The sequence below is a fragment of the Camelina sativa genome, chromosome 8, assembly GCF_000633955.1.
Source record: "Camelina sativa cultivar DH55 chromosome 8, Cs, whole genome shotgun sequence".
Classification (NCBI taxonomy): domain Eukaryota; kingdom Viridiplantae; phylum Streptophyta; class Magnoliopsida; order Brassicales; family Brassicaceae; genus Camelina; species Camelina sativa.
This window is the reverse complement of record NC_025692.1, coordinates 18,326,876-18,349,216: the sequence shown is the minus strand read 5'-3', so window position 1 is coordinate 18,349,216 and position 22,341 is coordinate 18,326,876. Positions and strand designations below refer to the sequence as shown.

The 22,341-nt window shown below is 38.0% G+C and overlaps 6 protein-coding genes and 1 pseudogene across 7 annotated transcripts; 4 read left to right on the top strand and 3 right to left on the bottom strand.

Annotated features, from left to right (window-relative positions):
* On the bottom strand, positions 2,957-4,446 carry LOC104707456. 2 transcript variants are annotated; one of them, XM_019229140.1, is made up of 4 exons: positions 4,240-4,446; positions 3,952-4,151; positions 3,451-3,877; positions 2,957-3,362 (listed from the first exon to the last, which is right to left on the bottom strand). In XM_019229140.1, exons 3-4 carry the CDS (start codon positions 3,670-3,672, stop codon positions 3,048-3,050), a joined length of 537 nt encoding a protein of 178 aa, XP_019084685.1. In that variant the 5' UTR covers positions 3,673-3,877; positions 3,952-4,151; positions 4,240-4,446; the 3' UTR covers positions 2,957-3,047. Both variants share the same exon structure in this region, with proteins under 2 accessions (XP_019084685.1, XP_019084686.1).
* On the bottom strand, positions 4,738-5,379 carry LOC104709661. Its single transcript, XM_010426235.1, has 3 exons — positions 5,269-5,379; positions 4,924-5,188; positions 4,738-4,838 (listed from the first exon to the last, which is right to left on the bottom strand). The coding sequence occupies exons 1-3, from the start codon at positions 5,377-5,379 to the stop codon at positions 4,738-4,740; spliced, it is 477 nt and encodes a 158-aa protein (XP_010424537.1).
* LOC104709660 (putative F-box protein At4g11580) lies at positions 12,126-12,653 on the top strand. The gene has a single exon (XM_010426234.1). It carries the CDS (start codon positions 12,126-12,128, stop codon positions 12,651-12,653), a length of 528 nt encoding a protein of 175 aa, XP_010424536.1.
* Positions 13,489-13,953, bottom strand: LOC104709659 (F-box protein At4g11590-like). Its single transcript, XM_010426232.1, has one exon. The coding sequence runs from the start codon at positions 13,951-13,953 to the stop codon at positions 13,489-13,491; it is 465 nt and encodes a 154-aa protein (XP_010424534.1).
* Positions 14,167-14,986, top strand: LOC104709658 (proline-rich receptor-like protein kinase PERK2). Its single transcript, XM_010426231.1, has 2 exons — positions 14,167-14,215; positions 14,565-14,986. Exons 1-2 carry the CDS (start codon positions 14,167-14,169, stop codon positions 14,984-14,986), a joined length of 471 nt encoding a protein of 156 aa, XP_010424533.1.
* LOC109125958 (uncharacterized mitochondrial protein AtMg00810-like) lies at positions 15,225-16,181 on the top strand. The gene has a single exon (XM_019228775.1). The coding sequence runs from the start codon at positions 15,225-15,227 to the stop codon at positions 16,179-16,181; it is 957 nt and encodes a 318-aa protein (XP_019084320.1).
* LOC104707455 lies at positions 17,788-18,408 on the top strand (annotated as a pseudogene).

The window sequence follows — 22,341 nt, the reverse complement described above, 5'->3', positions numbered from 1 at the left end:
ACGGTGTTGTCAACGAAAATAAGAAGTGCATGTTGATGGATGTTACTGGAAATAGAAGGGTGGTTGCTGAAGGTAGATGGTCTTCAAACAATCCTGACGTAACAGTTCACTTTGTTCCTTTGGGCCCTGATGGAGTTCGTGTATGGGTAGGCGTAGTAAAGGTCATTGGTGCCGCTGTTTGGAGGCCTTCTTCTCAGATTGAGTGTATGGAAGATGCAATAGGTACCACCATAGCATGCCCAACAGAAAAAGTGATCATCGTCTAAGCTGCTGGAGTAAGAAGCACTATAACTTTCATCAAGAGTGATGATGATTTTTTTTTTCTAAGTGTAGTGTCGAGGAATGGAGGCACAGATCTAGGGTAGGTTTCTTTGTTTGTTGATTTTTTCGTTTTTTTTTTGTTGGCCAAATTTTGAATCATATCAAAACTTAAAGTGATACAAAAGCCTTTAAGGCCCAAACTAAATGACTAGTTTTAGGTTTTTTTTTGTCAACAATTAGATTTAGATTTTAAAATGACTAATTTAAAAAATTTTGTAAGTAAATAGTTTTTGAAAATATTAAATTATATGTATACACTAAATAGTTTTAGATATAGATTTTATTTTATACACATAATGGTTCTATTTTGGTTAAATGGTTTACAATTTAATTTCTATATGCTATGCATTATAAAAGTCTAAATTTAAGTTATAGGGTTTAAAGTACAGGGTTTGGGGTATAAGTTTATGATTTGGGGTTAAGCTTTGAATTTATGATTTATGAATTAATTTCTAAGATTTAGTATTTATGATTTACGTTTTGAAGTTTAGTTAAGGGTTTGGGGTTAAATTTTGAAAATTTTGATTTTCTTAATTAGCGACTGATATGTGACTTCTTAGCGACATTTCAATTGTTGAAACAGAAGATCAATCGGCCAAAATAACCAACTGGGTCAAAGAACTACCTTCCTGAAGCTACCTCCTTACTTAGATCGTTCGTTCCCCAATTAAAACTCGGGCAAAGTTGTCCCCAAATTCAAGTTGATTATGTTTCGCCTCTTACTCGGAACGATTTGTGTCAATAGATTAGTTCGATCCAAAACTTGAGATAATGGGTGTAATTCGGCCTCCGAACCGTACGTGGGACGAGTTTCTGCCTCATACAGCTCGGGCCGAAGACCAGGGGAAGCTTTCTGCGGCAGTTGTGGATTCGCTATACTGAAAACACTATGAGTCCCATATTAGTCGCTAAATTGGTGACTATTTAGCAACTACATATTTTGGTATACAATATAGTCGTAAAATAGTCGCTAAATTACGACTAAACTAAGGACTACGATATGTAGTCGTCAAAAAACGACGGATATACGACCAAATATATGTAGTCGTAAAATAGTTGCTAAATAGTTGCTACTTAGTCGCCAAAAATAACGACTACATATATAGTCGCCAACAGTAGTCGTAAAATCCATATTTTCTTGTAGTGAAATATATGAAGTAGTTAAGTGAACAAATGGAATAAATACCTCCGTATCTGACAGCTTTCCACATTTTGAAAAGACAAATTCTAACTCCATTGTTTAACTTGAATCTATTAAACATTTCATTCTCATAACATCCCGTGCCAAAGCAAGGCAGGACATTTCCCCCACGATTTGTAATAATCCAAATACATAATTTTCCTATTTGAGGTTATATAATTTGCAGTATTACGGAAAAAAAAGATTTGTAAATTAATACTTACTTAAGATATTTGATCGTGAACTGTATGTATCTATTATTCAAAGCCCACCGATTCACACTGTCCTCCGGTTCAAAGGTCCGGATGTCCCCCATATGAGTTATGATCCCAATCAAATTAACTTCAATAAAAATATATGATCAATATTACACGATGAACAACTTAAGAACATAATATAAAAATTTATTATGATCGAAAGATAGAAAACATACCATAAGGCCAACGACCATGGAAACGACCATCAAGAATCATATGAAAACTGGAGTTATTGAAAACTTTTTCAATTATCGGTGCTCTTGCATCACTGACTACTGTTTTATGAGTGAAGATAATCTTATATCCAAGATCTGTCTTCTGAATCTCTTCTTTATCTCCTTTCACTTTGAACATCTCTAAAACATATGTCTCGTTCTGATGCACAACATAATCATCAAAACCATGCAACTCAGAAGGAATTATTGCATGACAGTACTGTCCCTGGATAAGATATATATCATGTAAGATTAGCCAAAGGAAAAAGGTTTTATAATTTACTTGTAAGACTAAATGAGTACCTCTTCGTCAACCAAAATAAGTTCGGAAGATCTGATACTGAACCGGTCTTTCACCTCCCACTTCCGAAAAACCTTCACATGTATCATCCAATTTATTGTATATGGATTTAGCATTCGAAGAGTAGCAAATTTCACCATGGTTGTTTCTTGACTTTCGGAAACGGTGAGAGAGAGAGAAGTAGGAGTTGTAGAGAAAATGTAAACGGTTTTAAAGAATATAGAAAATGATAAGTATAAAAATAAAAAGATGTTGTGGTTTGTGTTTATCGACTTGATATACTCTATCAAGTTACATCTTATCAACAGTAAAATAGGAGCAGCTTTTTTACTATCCAAGAAATTTTGTTCATTGGTGTAGTTATGACCAAATATATTATCGTGAACGTAAATACAGTTAATACATTGAGGTTAATTGTATCGTCAATATAATTTGAATTTTGTCTTTCTAAAATTCAAAATTTAAATCTATCCGGGTTGTTTGTCAACCACTAACGTAAGTATAGGAAGGATAAATTTTGATGTATTAATTTTTCCACTATCAATGTTAATATCAAATATTCATTTTAACATCATATGTTGTAAAATCGTATTTAAAACTGAAAAGGTAAAATGTACGATAATGATTAAAATGTGGACCTTTATTATTCGTTTTATTCTGAAACAGAAGCAAATAGTGCAACTCGAATGATAGCATTATTGAATGATAAAAACTAGAAATAAAAACTTGGAATCGGAAACAAAAGAAGCAAGCATTATCCAATGAGAAACTACTTAATTAGGCTCAACCTTCACTCGAACCAGATTGGGCTTAAGCCCACGACGCTCAACAGGTCCGTTGGTGATAGTAACCTCTTCAATATTGTTCTTATCATCAATGAAACCTTCATCTTCAGCGGACACAACTGCATCAAAGTCACGTTTATCAATAGATACGTTCACCAGATCAGCCAACTTAGATGATTGCACACACTTTCTCTTTGTTATGGAAGACTGATCAAAGAGGTCTTCTTTCAAATCAAGATAACGTTTGGACGGAGGTGACAAATCATCTTGGCTACCATCGCTCAAAGAAGTGAACTCCAACCCCTAAGGATAGATAATAATATGATATGATGATAAAATCCAATGATAAACATAATATATAAACATCATAAATATAATAAACAGAAATTACCAAATTCTCCGAGTTAATCTTAGAATGACTCAAATTGTTATCAGATTCTTCAAGAGTGTGTTCTTCCGCCAACATTCCATGCTTAGACAAAACAGTAGAGACTTTGTAGGTTTCAAGACCATCCCACAAATTCTCTTTCTCAATACACACAAGAAATTGGAATGTCTTTCCTTTCAAAATTTTAAGTGCGTCTGGCAAGGTCTCAGGTTCATAAATCAACATTGTAAGATGGAATAATATCAAGTGATAGAAATAAGAATAATATGTATGTATCTAATAATATACCAATGTTTCAACTAATACCTCATCGAAGGAACCATTAAGAACCGTGTAGGCACTCTCAGAGACAACATCAGCAGCGGCAGTATCGAAAAACATGAGTTTAGTTTCACCTGTGTTATCCATGACTTTCACGTGAAGCTTGTACCTAAGAGTGGATTAAGAAAATTTAGTTAAAACTTCATATACACTTTATATGGTACGTTAATAAACTTTAATTACCTTGCGAGTACGTTGGTTACAACAGCCCTACATACATCACCCCAAAATTTCGGCGACTTCGCTTTGGTGGTAATTGCAGCATTGTTACATTGTGTTTGCACATGTGTGACCTTCTTGTTACATTTCTTGCAGCTGAAGTAATACCAAGCCCAGTCGGTGTCGTCACCATAAATAGTACACTTAATCTTAGCTTTTCCAACCTACATATAACAATCATAATTTTAAAAATTTGTTTAATAGAATTATAGTCTTTTATGAATTAACGTACTGAAATTAAAATCACATTACCTCAAAGGAGTCTTTTAACTCCTTAATCGTCTTTTGCTCAAATGCAAGAAGATTCTCAGGTCCTCTAGGGAAGTTAGCAGGTCTCTTTGGCTTACTCCCACGGAAGGTTAGCATCAGACCATCTTTTGGGATCATTAAAGGTTTGGATTTCAGCAAGTTCAGGATTCACTCGTAACTGAGTTACATCAAATGAGTTTGCGACAATGATAATATCTACAAAAAAACAAAAAAAATTATAACACACAATTAGATAAGTAGCATTCTTTTATTGGTTATCGTAATAAACCAAAAAATAGTGAATGTAATACCTTTAAACTCTTTTATCTTGGCAAAACGCAAAAGGCAAACAACGGTAACACTATTCTCATATGCATGTTCACATGAAGTGAAAAATTCCACCGCATATTTACCCCACAGCGTTACAGGTAATCTCACATCACTAACGTGTAGATTAGATTAACAGTTACGAAAAAAAAATTAATAGGTTTTGGCATATTATTACGTAACATCTCTGAGCTCGAAGTCAATCTTCTTAACTGGTTTATTGTTAACATCAAGGTCTTCAACATCACCAACATTAACAACTTGACCAATAACATCTGAAGAAAAAAATTATTTTTTGTATATAATTTAAATAAATAATGTTGGAAATAGGAATTTACATTTGAGATGATATGAACTTACCAACCAATATGCTGGTATTAACCTCGTGTGCAAGGATCCTTAGAAACTTTGAGAGGGATAAGAAAATCGACTCACTACCATTGTCACTCGCCCTAATGTTGGTACCGTTAAGGAAATTGATCTTGTAGACGTGTCCAGTGGGTCTGAAATGACCAGCAGCATTGGTTAGACTGAATGTCTCAATGAACCTCCATTGACCTTCCTGCAACTGATTAGCATGTCGAACAACCAAATCCTTCTTGACAGATGCGTGGATCTTTGTACCCTATTCGGAAAATTATAATGCTAATACGTAACGTTATTGTATAGAAATATGATAAATAAGTTGCTAAAACTACAGCTTACCGTGGAATCAGCTAAGATACACTCAAGTGTTTCACCAGCCGTAGGCGTATATTGACGCCATGAGTGAAGGATTTTGACTTGCACACGAAAGAAAGCAAATGAAGCAGCCATTTTTAGAATGTGTTTTTGCAGTGTGTGAGATGGTGTAGGTGAGGTAACGAATACGTACGTATTTATAGTCTCGAACAGGGGAAACGGAAAGTGAATTATTTTTTAAAAAAATAGAATAAGGAATAAAATCTTAATCAATCACCATTGTTAGCGGGGTTAATATACGATTTTATAGTTTAGATGTTCTCAAATAACAGATACACAACCGTATATTACGTGAAGTAGAGATAATGATAAGAGAGAATAAGAAATTAGTTTGGATATGTAACAGACTATACAAATCAATATCGTAATTATCTTCCGTAATGTTTGGAACGATGAATAAAAATTTGTGTTTTGATAATAAGAAATCACGAAATTAGTGGATTAGCATAAATTTCAAGTATGTGGATCTGATTGAGAGTATGCGAATCTAATTAGTGTAAATTGCAATTAATATATTCGAAAAGAATTCCTAAAAAATATGAAAAGATCCAAGTAAGCTCTGCGTCCCTCTATTCCATACCCGAATGACTTATTCTATACCTGAATACAGATTAATGAGCAAGAGACGTGTTTGTGAGAAAATTTGTGATTGTCTCGCCGATTTTACCCTTAATGAGAGATTTCCGAAAATTAATCTCAGTGGGACATTTCGTAAATAAGTGAGTAATTTTGGACATTTTAAAAATGTACTTCACTTTAATAATATATAGATAGCTACAAAATTTTGTGATTTTCTATAACTATAAGTTACTGATCTTAACAAATAGGGGTAGATAAAACGTAAAACTTAGTAGCAACTTGCGAACAATTAATTTGTTTCTAATTTGTAGCAATTTGCGACAATTTGTTATAGAAAAAGAACTTTGTAACGACAAAATAATTACAATTTTTTTTGTCTTAAATCTATAACAAATTTATTTTTGCTATGCATAACCGGTTGTAACTACACAATTTTTTGTAACTATACATTACAATTTTACTAGTGGACCACCAAAGAAATGGAATTACTGAAATTTAGCAATGTGATTGTCAATAAATGGAAAATCCAACTTAAAGAAAGTGTATACAATAACTAAAGGAAAAAGAAAACTAACAATTTTTTTTTTAAATATTTACTTGCCGTTAAACAACTAAAAAGTTGTGCTTCTGAACTTGGAAATTTGGAATGTCTACAAATTAAATAGTTAGGACTAGGTTCATTTTTTCGAGGGGTTAAATTTAGGAGTTAGGACTACAGTTACGTCCTTGTGAATATGCTAGCGTAAGAAATCACTCTCTTTTTTTTCTTTTTTCAATAGATCTTCTTCAAGCGCTAGCGTTTACTTGGATTCAAGAATCTATCAATCTAAAATGTCTTTTTATCTTTTTTCTCTATTTTTTTATACAGTATGTAGTTGCAACGTGATGAGGAAGGCAAACAGCTCAAGAGATGATTCAAAATGGTCAACTCTAGATAGAAACATACTTGCCACTATCTTCGATAAGCTTGACATTATGGACATTACCATGGGAGCTTCACGTGTATGCATCTATTGGTTCCTTGTCTCTCACAACAAAATACTGTGGGAAACCATCGACCTCACGAGACTCAAACACATGGGAAAAAATGTCCTCTACAAATACCGGGTCGACAAAGAAGTAAAAGAAGCCCTAAGCTTTTGGAATTTTTTCAATTAAGATGAGCCGGTTCTTCTTTAACTTTTGTAGAGTAAAACGCATAAAACTCAAGAATCTAATTGTTGAGATCACTAAGTTGAGCCGCACGGCTCCGCGTAATGTGTTCTTTAACTTTAGTTCCTATTTACAAAAGCAGGATCTCATGTTAGTTGTGTAAGTGAGATATGCAAGTTGGGTCAGACAACAGTCCAACAAGGAAGCCCAAATGTAAAGCCCAGTCAAAGCTCTCATGTCAAGACAAGGTTGACTGTACCTGCTGATCATACTCTCCTCCGTAACCGATTTGGAGCTCTGCAAAATAAGGATGACTAGTCTGTCACAGCTGTACCTAATGAGTCATCAAAGATCTAGATTGTTCTCTAGGTCTCTATATAAGTCATAATGTCTCAATGTGTAAAAGTATCTAGCTAAAATAATAAAGAGTAAAAGTTTTCACCAAAGTTCTATCTTTATCCTCGTGGTATCAGAGCCTTGTAAACCTTAACAGATTCTACAGTGGCGACCTCGTATCCATTTCCTGACAACATTCATGTCACGAGTACGGTTACAATCAAGCTGAACAATACCAACTATCTCCTATGGAAAACTCAGTTTGAGTCTCTTCTTTCATGTCAAAAGCTTATAGGGTTCGTGAATGGAGCCGTCACAGCACCATCTCGCACCACCTCAACGACAACCGACGTAGAAGTTCCCAATCCCCAATATGAAGCATGGTTCTGCACAGATCAACTCATTCGTTCTTGGCTATTTGGTACTTTGTCTGAAGAAGTTCTCGGGTATGTTCATAACATTACTACTTCTAGAGATGTTTGTTCATAGCTAGAGAATTTACTCTTCACCGTATTCTGTGGGTTCTAGAAAAGAAGGACATATCGTTTGCTGCTTATTGTCGTGAGTTTATCGCTATCTGTGACGCCTTGAGCTCTATTGGCAAACCCATCGATGAGTCTCTGAAGATATTTGGCTTTCTGAATGGGTTGGGTCGCGAGTATGATCCTATTGCAACTATCGTTTAGAGCTCACTGAGAAAAATGTCTCTCCTCCAAGCTTTGGTGATGTTGTGTCTGAAGTAGAGAGTTTTGACACCAAGCTTCGGTCTTACAGTTCTCCTGAGTCTATTACTCCACATCTCGCGTTTCAACCTCAACACAATGGGTATGAAAATCAGTCCAGAGGAGGCTACCGTGGCAGGGGACGCTCTTCAGGACAAAACAGAGGACGTGGAGGTTACTCCTCACGCGGTAGAGGCTTCTCTCAACACCAATCTAGCTCTCAAGTCTCTGGTGAACGTCCTGTCTGTCAAATTTGTGGGCGTACTGGTCATATTGTGGCTGACTGCTGGAACCGTTTTGATCATAACTACCAACGTCTTGATGTGGCTCAAGTGTTCTCTTCCCTGCAAGTCTCTGATGGTAACGACTGGGTCACAGATTCCGGTGCTACAGCCCATGTCACACCCTCTACTACTAATCTGCAGTCTGCCACGACATACAATGGGAATGACATAGTCTTGGTTGGAGATGGAACTTACCTTTCGATAACTCATGTAGGATCTACTACCATTGCTTCCACTTCAGGTAAACTCTCGTTAAACGATGCTCTTGTGTGTCGAGATATGCAAAAATTTCTAATTTCAGTGTCAAAACTGTGTGATGATCTGCCTTGTGGAGTTTGGTTTGATTCTAATAAGGTGTGTGTTATTGACATAACCACTCAGAAGGTGGTAGCAAAGGGTCCTCGAAGTAGGGGATTATATGTGTTGGGGAATCAAGAATTTGTTGCTATGTTCTCCAATCGTCAATGTGCAGCCTCTGAAGATATATGGCATCATAGGCTTGGGCATTCAAATTCTCAAGTTCTCCAACAACTTAAACACAGCAAGGAGATTATCTTGAATAAGAGCAGCACTACCTCCATTTGTGAGCCTTGCCAGATGGGGAAGAATAGTAAGCTTCAGTTTTTTTCTTCAGATTCTAGAGTTTTTTGTCCCCTAGATCGAATACATTGTGATCTTTGGGGACCATCACCGGTTGTATCAAATCAAGGGTTTAAATACTATGCTGTTTTTGTGGATGATTTCTCTCGGTTCACATGGTTCTATCCTATGCGTGCCAAATCTGAGTTTTTTGCTATCTTTAAAGTCTTTCAGCAAATGGTTGAGAATCAATTCAAGACCAAGATCAAAGTTTTTCAAAGTGATGGTGGTGGAGAGTTTACAAGCAATCTTCTTAAACAACATTTGTCAGAGAATGGAATCATTCATAGGATATCATGTCCTTACACTCCTCAACAAAATGGGATTGCTGAGAGAAAACATAGACATCTAGTGGAGCTTGATCTGTCAATGATGTTTCACAGCCATACTCCTCTCCATCACTGGGTAGAAGCCTTCTTCACTGCTAGTTTCATCACTAATCTTCTTCCCTTTGCAACATTAAAAAATTGCAGTCCCTATGAGCTACTGTTTAAACAAAAACCGAACTACAACATGTTGAGAGTGTTTGGATCTGCCTGTTATCCTTTTCTCAGGCCTATGGCAAGCCATAAATTCGATCCAAGGTCTTTACAATGTGTTTTTTTGGGGTACCACACTCAGTATAAAGGATACCAGTGTCTATATCCGCCAACGGGGAAGGTCTATATCTCTCGACATGTAGTGTTTGATGAAATTTGTTTTCCGTTCACTCAACAGTACAAAGCTCTAATTCTCACATATAACACACCACTCCTTCAAGCTTGGCAAGCAGCCTTGATCACTCCACCCGCTAACATCACTGCAGAAAGGTCACACTCTCAATCAGTTTATCCACATCACACAACGACACAGACAACAGTCCAACAAATGTCTGATCAGAACCCTCCTACAACAGTCCAACAAGACAACAATAATGTTATCAATGCAAGTGAGAGTTCTACAAATACTAAGACAGATCACTCTGCATCAGAGGAAGAACACTCTGCATCAGAGGAAGAAAACTCTGCATCAGAGGAAGAACATCACGAAGATCAAATCGAGCAACAAGAGCAACAAAACAACGACAACAACACACATTCCATGACTACAAGAGAAAAAGCGGGAATTCACAAACCAATCACGAGGTATGTTCTCCTTACATCTCGGTTTGCTCCTGAAGAACCAAAAAATATCACAAAGGCTTTACAACATCCTGGTTGGAACGATGCTGCTCATGATGAAATAACTAATATTCACATGTTGCATACTTGGGATTTAGTTGAGCCTACTGAAGAGATGAACATATTGGGGTGCAAGTGGGTTTTTAAAACCAAACTCAAACCGGATGGATCAGTTGATAAACTCAAGGCACGACTTGTTGCCAAGGGATTCAATCAAGAAGAAGGGCTTGATTATCTTGAGACCTTCAGCCCTGTTGTTCGAACTGCTACCATACGAATGGTTCTTGATGTTGCAACCACTAAAGATTGGGAGATAAAACAACTTGATGTATCAAATGCATTTCTTCATGGAGAGCTGCAAGAACCAGTATTCATGCTGCAACCTTGTGGTTTCGTTGATGCACAACGACCATCTCATGTTTGTCATCTTACGAAAGCTCTCAACGGACTTAAGCAAGCTCCGAGAGCCTGATTTGACACCTTCAGCAAATATCTGATTGCGTTTGGGTTCACCTGCTGCAAATCCGATCCCTCCTTGTTCACTTATCATAAAAATGGTCAATCATTGATGTTGCTAATGTATGTGGATGATATGCTTCTTACAGGGAATGATCCAAATCTCTTACAAGATTTGTTCATCACTCTGAACAAGCGGTTCTCAATGAAGGACTTGGGAGCTCCAAGCTATTTTCTTGGGATCGAAATTCAAAAATGCTCAACAAGCTTCTTCCTTCATCAGACAGCATATGCATCAAACATCCTTCATCAAGCTGCGATGTCTAACTGCAATCCTATGCCAACCCCACTTCCGCAGAATCTGGACAAGTTGAATCCTGAACCGTTCTCTGAGCCAACATATTTCAGAAGTCTGGCAGGAAAGCTACAATACCTAACAATTACCAGGCCTGACATACAATTTGCAGTCAACTTCATATGCCAAAGGATGCATGAACCAACTGTTTCCGACTTTGGCCTACTCAAACGCATTCTCAGATAAATCAAGGGAACTCTACATATGGGTCTATATATACGTAGAAGCTCTAACTTGTCACTTTCGGCCTACTGTGATAGTGACCATGCCATATGTAAGAAGACAAGACGTTCGACAACAGGTTTCTGTATCCTGTTTGGTCCTAATCTGATTAGTTGGTCAGCTAGAAGACAAGAAACAGTCTCAAATTCTTCAACAGAGGCAGAATACAGAGCTCTAACGTCTACGGCTCATAAGATTACCTGGCTTTTGTTTCTTCTTTGTGACTTGAGAATATCACAACAGTTCCCTACTTTGCTCCAATGCAACAACCTCTCTGCAGTGTACCTAAGCGCTAATCCAGCTCTACACAAACGGTCCAAACACTTCGACACTGACTTCCATTACATCAGGGAGCAAGTAGCTTTGGGACATATTGAAACACAGCATGTCCCTGCACAGCTCCAACTGGCCGATATATTCACTAAGTCTTTACCAAAGAGGGAGTTTGAGAATCTTATAGGCAAACATGGTGTTGGTGATTCACCCACCACAAGTTTGAGGGAGAATGTAAGTGAGATATGCAAGTTGGGTCAGACAACAGTCCAACAAGGAAGCCCAAATGTGAAGCCCAGTCAACACTCTCATGTCAAGACAAGGTTGATTGTACCTGCTGATCATACTCTCCTCCATAACCGATTTGGAGCTCTGCAAGATAAGGATGACTAGTCTGTCACAGCTGTACCTAATGAGTCATCAATGATCTAGATTGTTCTCTAGGTCTCTATATAAGTCATAATGTCTCAATGTGTAAAAGTATCTAGCTAAAATAATAAAGAGTAAAAGTTTTCGCCAAAGTTTTATCTTTATCCTCAAGTTGCTGAGAGGTAAATCTCATCTTTATAACTGAATAATAAAACATATATATTATATATATATATATATATATAGCTCATATGCATAATTTTTGTTTTCCAGGATGCCAAACATAGAGAAACTTGCTTTACCAGTTCCATTGTCATTGCGTAATGAAAAGAACTCATTTAGATTTGCGTTTAGTCAGTGGAAGAGTCTTAAAACACTGATCATGGCTTATAATGAATTTACCTGGTTCTCATTCGAGATTCGAATTGTGGGAGAGAGCTGCAGTAACCTCAGCAACTTGAAACTTATGGGTAATTTGGGAAACGACGATGCTGAAAATATCGTGCATTACCTCCAGAGCCTCACTAGGTTGAGTTTGCGATGCTCTTTCATCAATGTTGAAGGAGTTCTCCTACTAATCAGAGGTCTTCGAAACCTAGCGATCCTTAACTTGACACATTGCTTAATCTTGGGCTGGTATCTTATGATCAATGATGTTGTACAAGCTGCCACTCAGAATCTTGACAAACTTATCACATGTTCAGAAGATGATTGTCAAGTTTGCGAAAATCGACCTTCCGGGGAGCATAATTTTTACGGGAAGAATTGGCGAAACAACGAGATAAAAGAACTTGAATTCTGAAATTTTGAAAAAATTTCTTGATGTGTTTAATTTGTAAAAGTTATCGGATTCTATTTCTCAACCTCCATATATTTACTTATGTGTTGTTCTTCCATTTGATAGATCATATCATAATATGCTTCATTTAATATGAACTGGATCCTATAGTTTTTCAGCGTTTGATTTAGGCAACATTGACACACATAATCACAGACGAGTGTCACGGTGCCCTACAATTTATCAACGACTTGGTACTCTTTGGGCAAGTCTTCAAGAACGAAATCAACTTGATGCATTAAACGTAACGTAGAGAGAACTCTCAAACGTCGTGAAAGTATAAATGAGGAGAAGATCACTATTATATATATGTTTAACTATTATGAGCAAATCTACGTAATTAATACCATAGTTTGTGATGCTCTACCGTCACCATGACAGCAATTTTATCACTAATCACATGTCTGCAAAACCTCACCATTCTTAACCTGTCACATTTCAAAGATACATGATGAAAATCTTGTTCAAGTTGCTGCCACTCAAAAGCTTGAGAAATTTATCATATGCTCAGGAACCGATTGCAAGGTCTGCAAAGATGGACCTAACATATTTGAGACGGCACATTATTTTTTACGAAAAGAATTGGTGAAACGAGGAGATTAAAAAGCTTGAATTCATAATAATCTTTTGTAAAAGCTTTGTTGATGTTTTAAATTTATTTAAATACTATATAATAATCATTCCATTTGGCCAGTGGAAATATTGTTATGCTTAAGATTCACTAAAAAAACTGATAGATGAGTTACTGGATAGTTACACTCTCGTCTATAGGTATAATGAAAGCATGAAAGTGTCTTCCCTACAACAACCTAACACTCTCTACATAATCCGAAAAAACCATTGCTTTGGTCTCCGGATGCTTGGTCTCCGTGTAATTCAACTTTGGTCCTCTAAGCATATTCGTGTATGGATTGTAAAGGTAAACATAAAACTCATTATAATAGAACCGTGGTGCCAAAATTAGCTCATCTCTATGAGTTGTGCCTCTGATAATTCCCAAATCATATTGTTTCCACTTCTTCCCAATGTTGATACTAAAACTTTCCTTCAACCATCCTAGAGTCTTGGCTTGCTGATCCAAAACCCACACTTCCAAATCCATCCTTGTGTTAGTGGCTAAAGCTACTTTCCCCTTGTAGCTAATCAAAGTTGAAAAATATAGAAACGCAGTTGGAAAGTCGCCGGATACACTAGTAAAAAGATCCAACTTTTCCGACCCCAAATCGAATCTCATTAAGCTTAACTGAGACAAATCATCGCCCATATTAGCAAGATAAAACAAAACTCTATCTATGCACACACTGTTAAGCACAGGACCAAGATGAGTTCTATAATCAATCATTTTCCATAATTTGTTTTTATCTCCCAATGTGACTACTTTGTGTTCAGATGATAGTTGTAATACTTGAGTTCGATCCTTCATGCACAATTCCAATAGTTTGTATTCATCATTAATCAGATCGTACCCGAAAAAACTATGTCCGAGCGTACTGCTGGTTTCGACTCTAGGTATGGCTATGTCAATGGTTTATCAAATCATTGACATAATGAGAATGGTAGTTAGACTCTTGGCAATGGACATGTAACACTGATAGAATAGGAAACACAATAATAGAATTATTATTTTGCGATACCGTATCTTATGTAATTACTCTGATTGATTCTATTGTACAGCTATATATTGATGATGCCTTTGTTATCCAAATCTCCTTCCTACCTCCACCCACAAACTATCTCCTCGTTCCACTAAATGTGTTTTTCTAGGTTATCCTTCCAATCATAGTGGCTATCGTTGTTTGGATCTCAAAACCAAACGAATCATTTTATCTCGTCATGTTATCTTTGATGAAAACTCTTTCCCCTTTCAACATTCAGTTTCCGATACCTGCTCGTCAACACCGTCTTCCCAATTTTTTACTTATCCGCTTCTCCATTCTATTCCCCCGTCAATCCCTCCTCTACCACCGTCGAGCTCCACTGACCCTCCTCTCACCACTGTTCAACCGTCCACGACTCCATCTACTACAATTCCTCTTCCTCCTCCTCGTGATCTTCCTAGACCTCCTATATCGTCTTCCTCTTCTGCACCCCCTGCTCCTACTAATCCTTCTACCTCTGTTCAGCCATTATCAACGGTCCCGACAACAACATCCTTTTCTCAGCTCACTACCTCTCCTCGTCTTTCTCCCTCGGTTCCACCTTCGTTACCCAACGCGGCAGCAGCCCCTACTCCTCAACCTCAACCTCCTCATGTCATCCACACTCGTAGTCGCAGTGGCATAAGTAAAAAGAAATAGATTTTCTCTCTTCATACTGACACAATTTCTCCTTTACCTCTCTCTCATGTTCATGCTGCCAAAGATAAATACTGGAATGATGCTATGCAGGTTGAATATGATGCTCAAATTGCAGCCAGAACGTGGACACTAGTCCCACGGCCCTTAAACACTAATGTTGTGCGTTCTATGTGGCTTTTAAGACATAAGTTTAATGCAGGTGGTCAGCTCTCTCGATACATAGCTCGCCTCGTTGCAAATGGAAAATCACAGCAGATTGGCATCGATTGTGATGAGACCTTCAGTCAAGCCTGCCTCAATCCGTACCGTCCTTCACGTTGCTGTTTCTCTCAACTGGCATGCTCATCAATTAGACGTCAAAAACGCTTTCCTATACGGTGATCTGGACGAGACAGTTTATATGCATCAATCTCCAGGATTCGTTGATCCCACTCGACCTACCCATGTTTGTCTCCTCCGTAAATCTCTTTACGGCCTCAAACAAGCGCCTCGGGCTTGGTATCATCGTTTCGCCACCTTTGCCACCAAAATAGGATTCAACCAAAGCAAAGCCGATGCCTCATTATTTGTTCTCAAACGTGGGAAAGATTTAGCATACCTCCTTCTCTACGTTGATGACATCAGTCTCACCTCCTCTTCCACTTCCCTATTACGGTCGATTATAACATCACTTAATTCTGAATTTTCTATGACTGATCTAGGCAAACTTCACTATTTTCTTGGCATTGCTATTAACAGGGACAAACATGGGATGTTCTTGAGCCAACAAAACTATGCAGCGGGCATCATACATCGAACCGGGATGACTGGTTGCAACCCTACCACCACACCGGTTGATACATCTTCCAAACTTCCCGCTGCGGTTGGAACAACTGTTGCAGACCTAACACTCTATCGTGGCCTCGCTGGTGCTCTCCAATACCTCACGTTTACTCGCCCTGACATAGCCTATGCCGTTCAACAAGTGTGTCTCCATATGCATGATCCCCGTGAGCCTCATCTTCATGCCCTCAAGCGAATCATCCGATACCAAAAGGGGACCATCACAAACGGCATTCGACTGAAACCAACCTCTATCTCTACGATCACGGCTTACACGGACGCTGATTGGGCAGGCTGCACAACCACACGCCGTTCCACGTCTGGCTATTGCGTTTTCCTTGGTGATAACCTTGTCTCATGGTCGTCCAAATGACAGCCTACAGTATCCCGCTCTAGTGCAGAGGCTGAGTATCGCAAAGTCGCTAATGTGGTTGCCCAGACAAGCTGGCTACGCAACTTGCTCTTAGAACTACATTGTCCAGTCACTACCGCAACGATTGTCTATTGTGACAACGTAAGTGCGGTGTATCTCTCCACAAACCCTGTCCAACACCAACGTACCAAACACATTGAGATTGACATCCACTTTGTACGAGAACGTGTTGCTGTCGGCGACGTCCGTGTCCTCCACGTCCCCTCTCCTTACCAATATGCCGATATATTCACCAAGGGGCTCCCATCCTCACTCTTCACGTATTTTCGCTCCAGTCTAAGCGTCCAACCTCCTTACGCTACGACTGCGGGGGAGTGATAGAATAGGAAACACAATAATAGAATTATTATTTTGCGATACCGTATCTTATTTAATTACTCTGATTGATTCTATTGTACATCTATATATTGATAATGCAATACACAGAAGAGGGCACGGTTTGTGCTTCTCATCATTCAACAAACACGTGATAGATAAGACGTTGATGATGATGTAGACAGCGAGAAGAAGTGCCAAACTTCGTAGTTACGTTGTCTATCAAAGTCAATAAACGCGACTAGTAGACGAGGCTGCATCATCGAAGAGTACCTAACCTGGAAAGACGCGATGAAATCTCGACTCCGTATCACTCCGGTCCAAAACTTTGAGAGTAGGAGACACCTAGCTACGGATTTCAAAGGCAGTCTCATAAATATATCCATCGCTAGTTCCAAAGGAACATCATCGAAGTTCATCTCTTTCAAGATTTCAAGAGAATTGTTCTCAGTTTTACTCTTCTTTCGATTGACTTGTCGCCATGATCCTGACCCCCACTCACTCTTGTTTAGAGAAACCCTACATATCTCTAAGTCTCCTTTGATGTTCTTAAGTTCTATATAAGTTGAAATAGAGAGGCAACAGGCCCATACAGTCCAATAAACTCGGAAGTGTGGGATATTTTAGGTAATTTAACTTAATTGAAAAAAGAAACCCTAGTTAACTTTTTCACAAAACAAAATTTCCTCTTAACCAGAGCTCGCCACGAATATGACCTAAGAGCTAAGCAAGGTAGTTCTTCTACGTCTATCACCTTGCTATAGATTATGACTAATTATTACTACTTATCTATTTTTTTGTTTGATTATATTGTTTTTTTATGATGCTTTCGCTTTGTCTAGGTGCTCTGTTTGTTTAGTATTTTGCAGAACAATGTTTAAAAATACTTTTTAACTAAGTAGCTAGGTTTTTTGAATATAATTGAAACCTCAAATCACGACCGAATAGTAAGTGCTTACAAGAACTGACTATTCGAATCTTTTTACCCTAACATAGCTTGTTTTGGTTTCGTTTTTGTTTTTTTTCTTAAAAACGAAATTAAGTTAAAGATCGTGGAAGTAGAATTGCAGTTTTGATGTTGTAAATATGTTTTGTAAGACACTGCAATGTTTTGTTTCTATATGTTACCGTTGACATATTCTTCCTTTGTTTGATAATTAATAGTACAAGCAACAATGATTTCAACATTTTTTTCTTCTCCTTTTTTCCTTTTGTATGTAGTTGTAACGTGATGGAGAAGGTAGAGAGCTTAGGAGAAGTTTCAATATGGGCAGATGTAAACAGAGACATACTTGAACTTATCTTCAATAGGCTCAACTTGATGGACATTACCATGAGAGCTTCACGTGTCTGCATCTCTTGGTTCCTTGCCTCTCACAAAAGAGCTTTGTGGAACACCGTCGACCTCACCAAGCTCCAAGAATTAGATGTTTCCAACAGTTTTGTCTTTAAANACGACCAATCTTCTTTTACAAGCACCAGGTTCTTTCATGACTTTTTTGAAATAGAAGGCGGCATAAGTCTCATAAATCTATTAATTGAGATCACCAAGTTGAGCCGCATGGCCCCGAAGACTTTGTTCTTTCACTTCAATTCCTATATACAAGAAACAGGTCTCAAATTCGCTGCTGAGAGGTAAATCTCATCAATCATCTAATCAGATTTTCTTGCATGTGCATGGTGTGCCTCTCATACGTTTTTATTTTTATTTCTTGTGATTGTGTTTCTTAGGATGCCAAATTTAGAGAAACTTGCTTTACCAATCTGGTCCTACCAAACCGAGAATTCATTGCGGTTTGCTTTCACTCAATGGAAAAATCTGAAAACATTGATCATCGCTCATGAACTCTGAAGTGTTATGACTCAGATTCGACTACAAGGAATACTTAAGTGTGGAGAAGACTCTCGGTGTATGAGAGGGTTTCGATACAAGCTCTAGTTCACACGTGTGAGTGGTACGGATGAGAGTTGTTACAAACGACTGAGGATAGATCCTTCTTTTCTAGGTTACTCTGAAGTTTATCTTCTCTTAAGCTTGATCAGAAGTTTGTTAGATCTTGTTAAGAAGAGATTAAGAGAGAGAGAGTAATTGGTTGTGAAGAGAGAGAAGAGAGAGCCACTACAAGAAAACAAGCCATTTGCGACTCCAGTAATCGTTGCTTAATGGTCGCAAAATAGGGCTTTGCGACTCCTTCGCCACCATTTACGTTGGTCGCTAAAAAAAGGTCGCAAAATATGTTGGTCACAACAAGTTCGCTTATTTGCGACGGATTTCGGACTCTATAATATAGTCGTATATTAGCGACGTATATGTGAGCTCTTGTGGTAGTTGCATTTTTCCGATTAAACTGCAACGAAGTCTATTTGTGGACATTTTTGTGACTTTATAGAACAGTCCTATGCTTACGACGGTTTTGGGACTAATTTAAGAGTCTGGGTTTAGCGACTATTTTTGTAATTTGGATTTGTCACGAAGTGGTCACATTTTTTGAATTGGTTTGGTCACAAATTAGTCACATTTTTGAATTGGTTTGGTCACAAATTAGTCACGGTTTAGCAATCCTATATCTGATTAATTTTAGATTTTGAAATGATATTAATCAAAAGCAAGTTCATTAGAAAAAAAAAAGGAATTGGAAGTTCATTAGTTGGAAGCAGTGTTAGAGGAAGGGGAATTGGCTGCTGGACTGGAGGCTGGTGTGGTGCCTGGTGTGGTGCCTCCTTCAGTGGGTTGTGCATTGGTTGCAGGTGCGGTAGCTGGATGTGTGGTTGCAGGTGTGGATGATTCAGGAGGAGAAACCTCTTCAGCTCAGCTTGAGACTCTCGGTGTTCCTGATCACGTCGTGCATTGGAGCAGGAAGAACAGTCCAAACCTCAACCCGATCGAAGAGGATCTAAGGGCAGGAAGAACAACCCGAAGACCTATCCGAGGAGTAACCCGACCACATCCTCGAGCACCGCCTCGAGCAGATCCTTGGGCAGGACTGGGCAGCTAGGTTTAAAGGAGTTTATTGACAACAATGAATCGGTTTGTATTGCCTGCTTGGTCATGTTTCTATCACGAGAGTGTTTTAACAAGATTTTAGAGATTCATTGTCTAGGGAATTGCTTGAGGCATGTAGGACATCCATACTGGTCAGGAACACTTAGGAGTCGATTACCCCATCCTTAGGAGCTTTCGCTTCTTGTTTGTTTACGTTTTTATTCATAACTCGACCCTATACTCGAGCTGGTACACGATCACCATCTTCAAGTATACCTTCGAGCTGTTCATATTTATTTACTGTACCCGATCACTTCACCCGATCTTGTACTCGAATGTTTGCATCGAGTACTTAGGTCGAGTGGTTCTTGTTTATTTATTTTCTTTTAATTATTTTAGGATTGTTAGTTCAACCCCCTTTATTGCTTGTCTTGACTTGCATAGCTCTGATCATATCTCATCTGCTAGCATACCAACCATTTGGACTGATAACCCTTTGTACTACAACTGCATAGGGAATTAATACTCTGGGTGAAAATCCTGTTATCACCATGATATATTTTTTATTTATAGATTCTTTTTGGTGTTTTTAGAGTCTTTTTGAATCATTGCAGGTTTAGGTATGTCTCGAACTTATTTGTAGATTTTGGAGCATTTTGGAGCATCGGGAGGAACAACTCTGAGGAAAATTGGTGTGGTGCATCGAGCGACACGTCATTCTGACGGAAATTGAATTTTCCATCTTTTTGTAGTGCAAAAGATTTCTAAAGTTGGCCAGAAGTTCTCTTTATTTGCTATTAAGGCTCAATTCATGTTTTACAATTGGTACAAAGATTTTTGTGTCTATCCTAGCAGGTTCAATTAACCTTATGTAGTTGTAGTACTTAAAGTGTCAATCCAGTTGGGTACTTTGCTATCACTCAAGATGCAATCAAAGTATCACAAGTCAAGCCAATTTAAAGAGTGGATTTATATCTAACAATCCTAGAATGGTTGAAACACAAAACGGAAATGAACTACAAAATTAGAAACAAACATGCATGACAAGAAGCGAAAATGAATGAGTAAAAGCAATAACGATTCTAAGAATGAACTAGATAGCAAGAACAGAAGCGGTCTCAGGAATGCAATATCAATCAGAAAGATAGAAGTTCTAAGGATGGGAGTAATTGATGTCGGCGGAGTCTCCTAGTCTACAGAGTGTTTGACATGCCACAAGCAAACTATCCCTAGACAATGAACATCACGACTTAGTTAATCCAATCTCTTGGCCGAAGCTACTCAGACTCAAACACTTCCAAACCTAGCTCTTGCTAGAGAAACATGGTCAAGTAGGCATGACAAACACCTTAGACAACTAATCTTTTAGGCTAGGAATGTAAGTCTGTGGCACTAGTTGGTCAGACATTTCATCAAACACCTTTTGGGTGTAGAAAAGTCTAAGACCTAGTTCCAATTGATTAGAGAGAAACTAGTATTTCTAACTCTAGTCCAAAAGGAAATCATACGAATCTAAACTTAAACACCCTACATACTAAGATCCTCCACCTAATCTATCCCATCCTCAAGAACTCTAACACTACTCAGATCCAGAAATCATCATCAAGGATAAAAACTCATAAAACATTGAATCAAGCATCATCATATAGATAAAAATGAGATGAACAATTTTGTAGAAGAAATCCAATGCAAAAGCTAAATAAGTTCAAAGATATCTGGATTACAAAATCAGAAAACGTTTTAGGTGGCTAGGTAAACCTTAAGGAAAAACGACGAGATGTCTGAGTAAGGACTTAACAAAATGTATTTATAGTAAAACATGGATATCCCTAAAACATAAAACGATAAGATAGAGCGTCGGTTCGGGAATCGGGTTGGCTAAGTCGGAGCGTCTTTCTTCCTGACGTGTGCGGTCGAGTCGGTGCTTGTCGACTCGAGCTGGGTCGAGTGGAGGGTAGTCGACTCGAGCTGGGTCAAGTGGAGGGTAGTTGACTCGAGCTGGGTCGAGTGGAGGGTAGTCGACTCGAGCTGCATGATGTTGCTTATTCATGGGAGTGCGTCCAAGTCACGTGTCTGGCGTGGTCGGGTGAGTCGCACGTCGTGATCCTGGGAGTGGGTCGGTCGAGTCACGCGTCGTGAGTTCTGGGAGTGGGTCGGTCTAGTCGCGCATCGTGAGTCCTGGTAGTGGTGCTAAGGCTTCATTCAGCTTCAACAGTCTGGACATCTCCTAAGGGCATCTCCAACCCCACTCTATTTTAGAGCCAAATCTCTATTATTGAGCAACATTTGCTCCAATCATACTCTATATTTTACTCTAAAATAGAGAAAATGATAGGATTGCTCTATATATAGAGCAACTCTATTTTCACCTCTATTTTTTTTACACTAACTCTATTTTAGAGTTGAAAATAGAGTAATAAGCTAACAATAATGCAAAATAACGAGTTGTCCTAGCTAAATGCATGAATAAAACATGCTAAGAAGAGACAAAATATAGACATATCAACAATATATATATATATATATATATAGGATTTTTATGTCATTGTTTAGATTTACGCTTTATTTTTTGTAAAACGCTAAGATATTGTTATAGAGCTTTGGAGAGAAGAATCAAGACTTCTTCAGAGAAATTCAGAACTTATTTTCTTTTTCTTTTAATTTGTTAATGTTATCTATTTTATTTATGATTTGTGTTTCATTTATCATGTCTGAGTAGATCTGCTTGTTAGGTTTAGGGTTTCTCATTAGGGATTTCATGGATTGTTAGATTGATTTATTAATAGGATTCATTATCTTTCT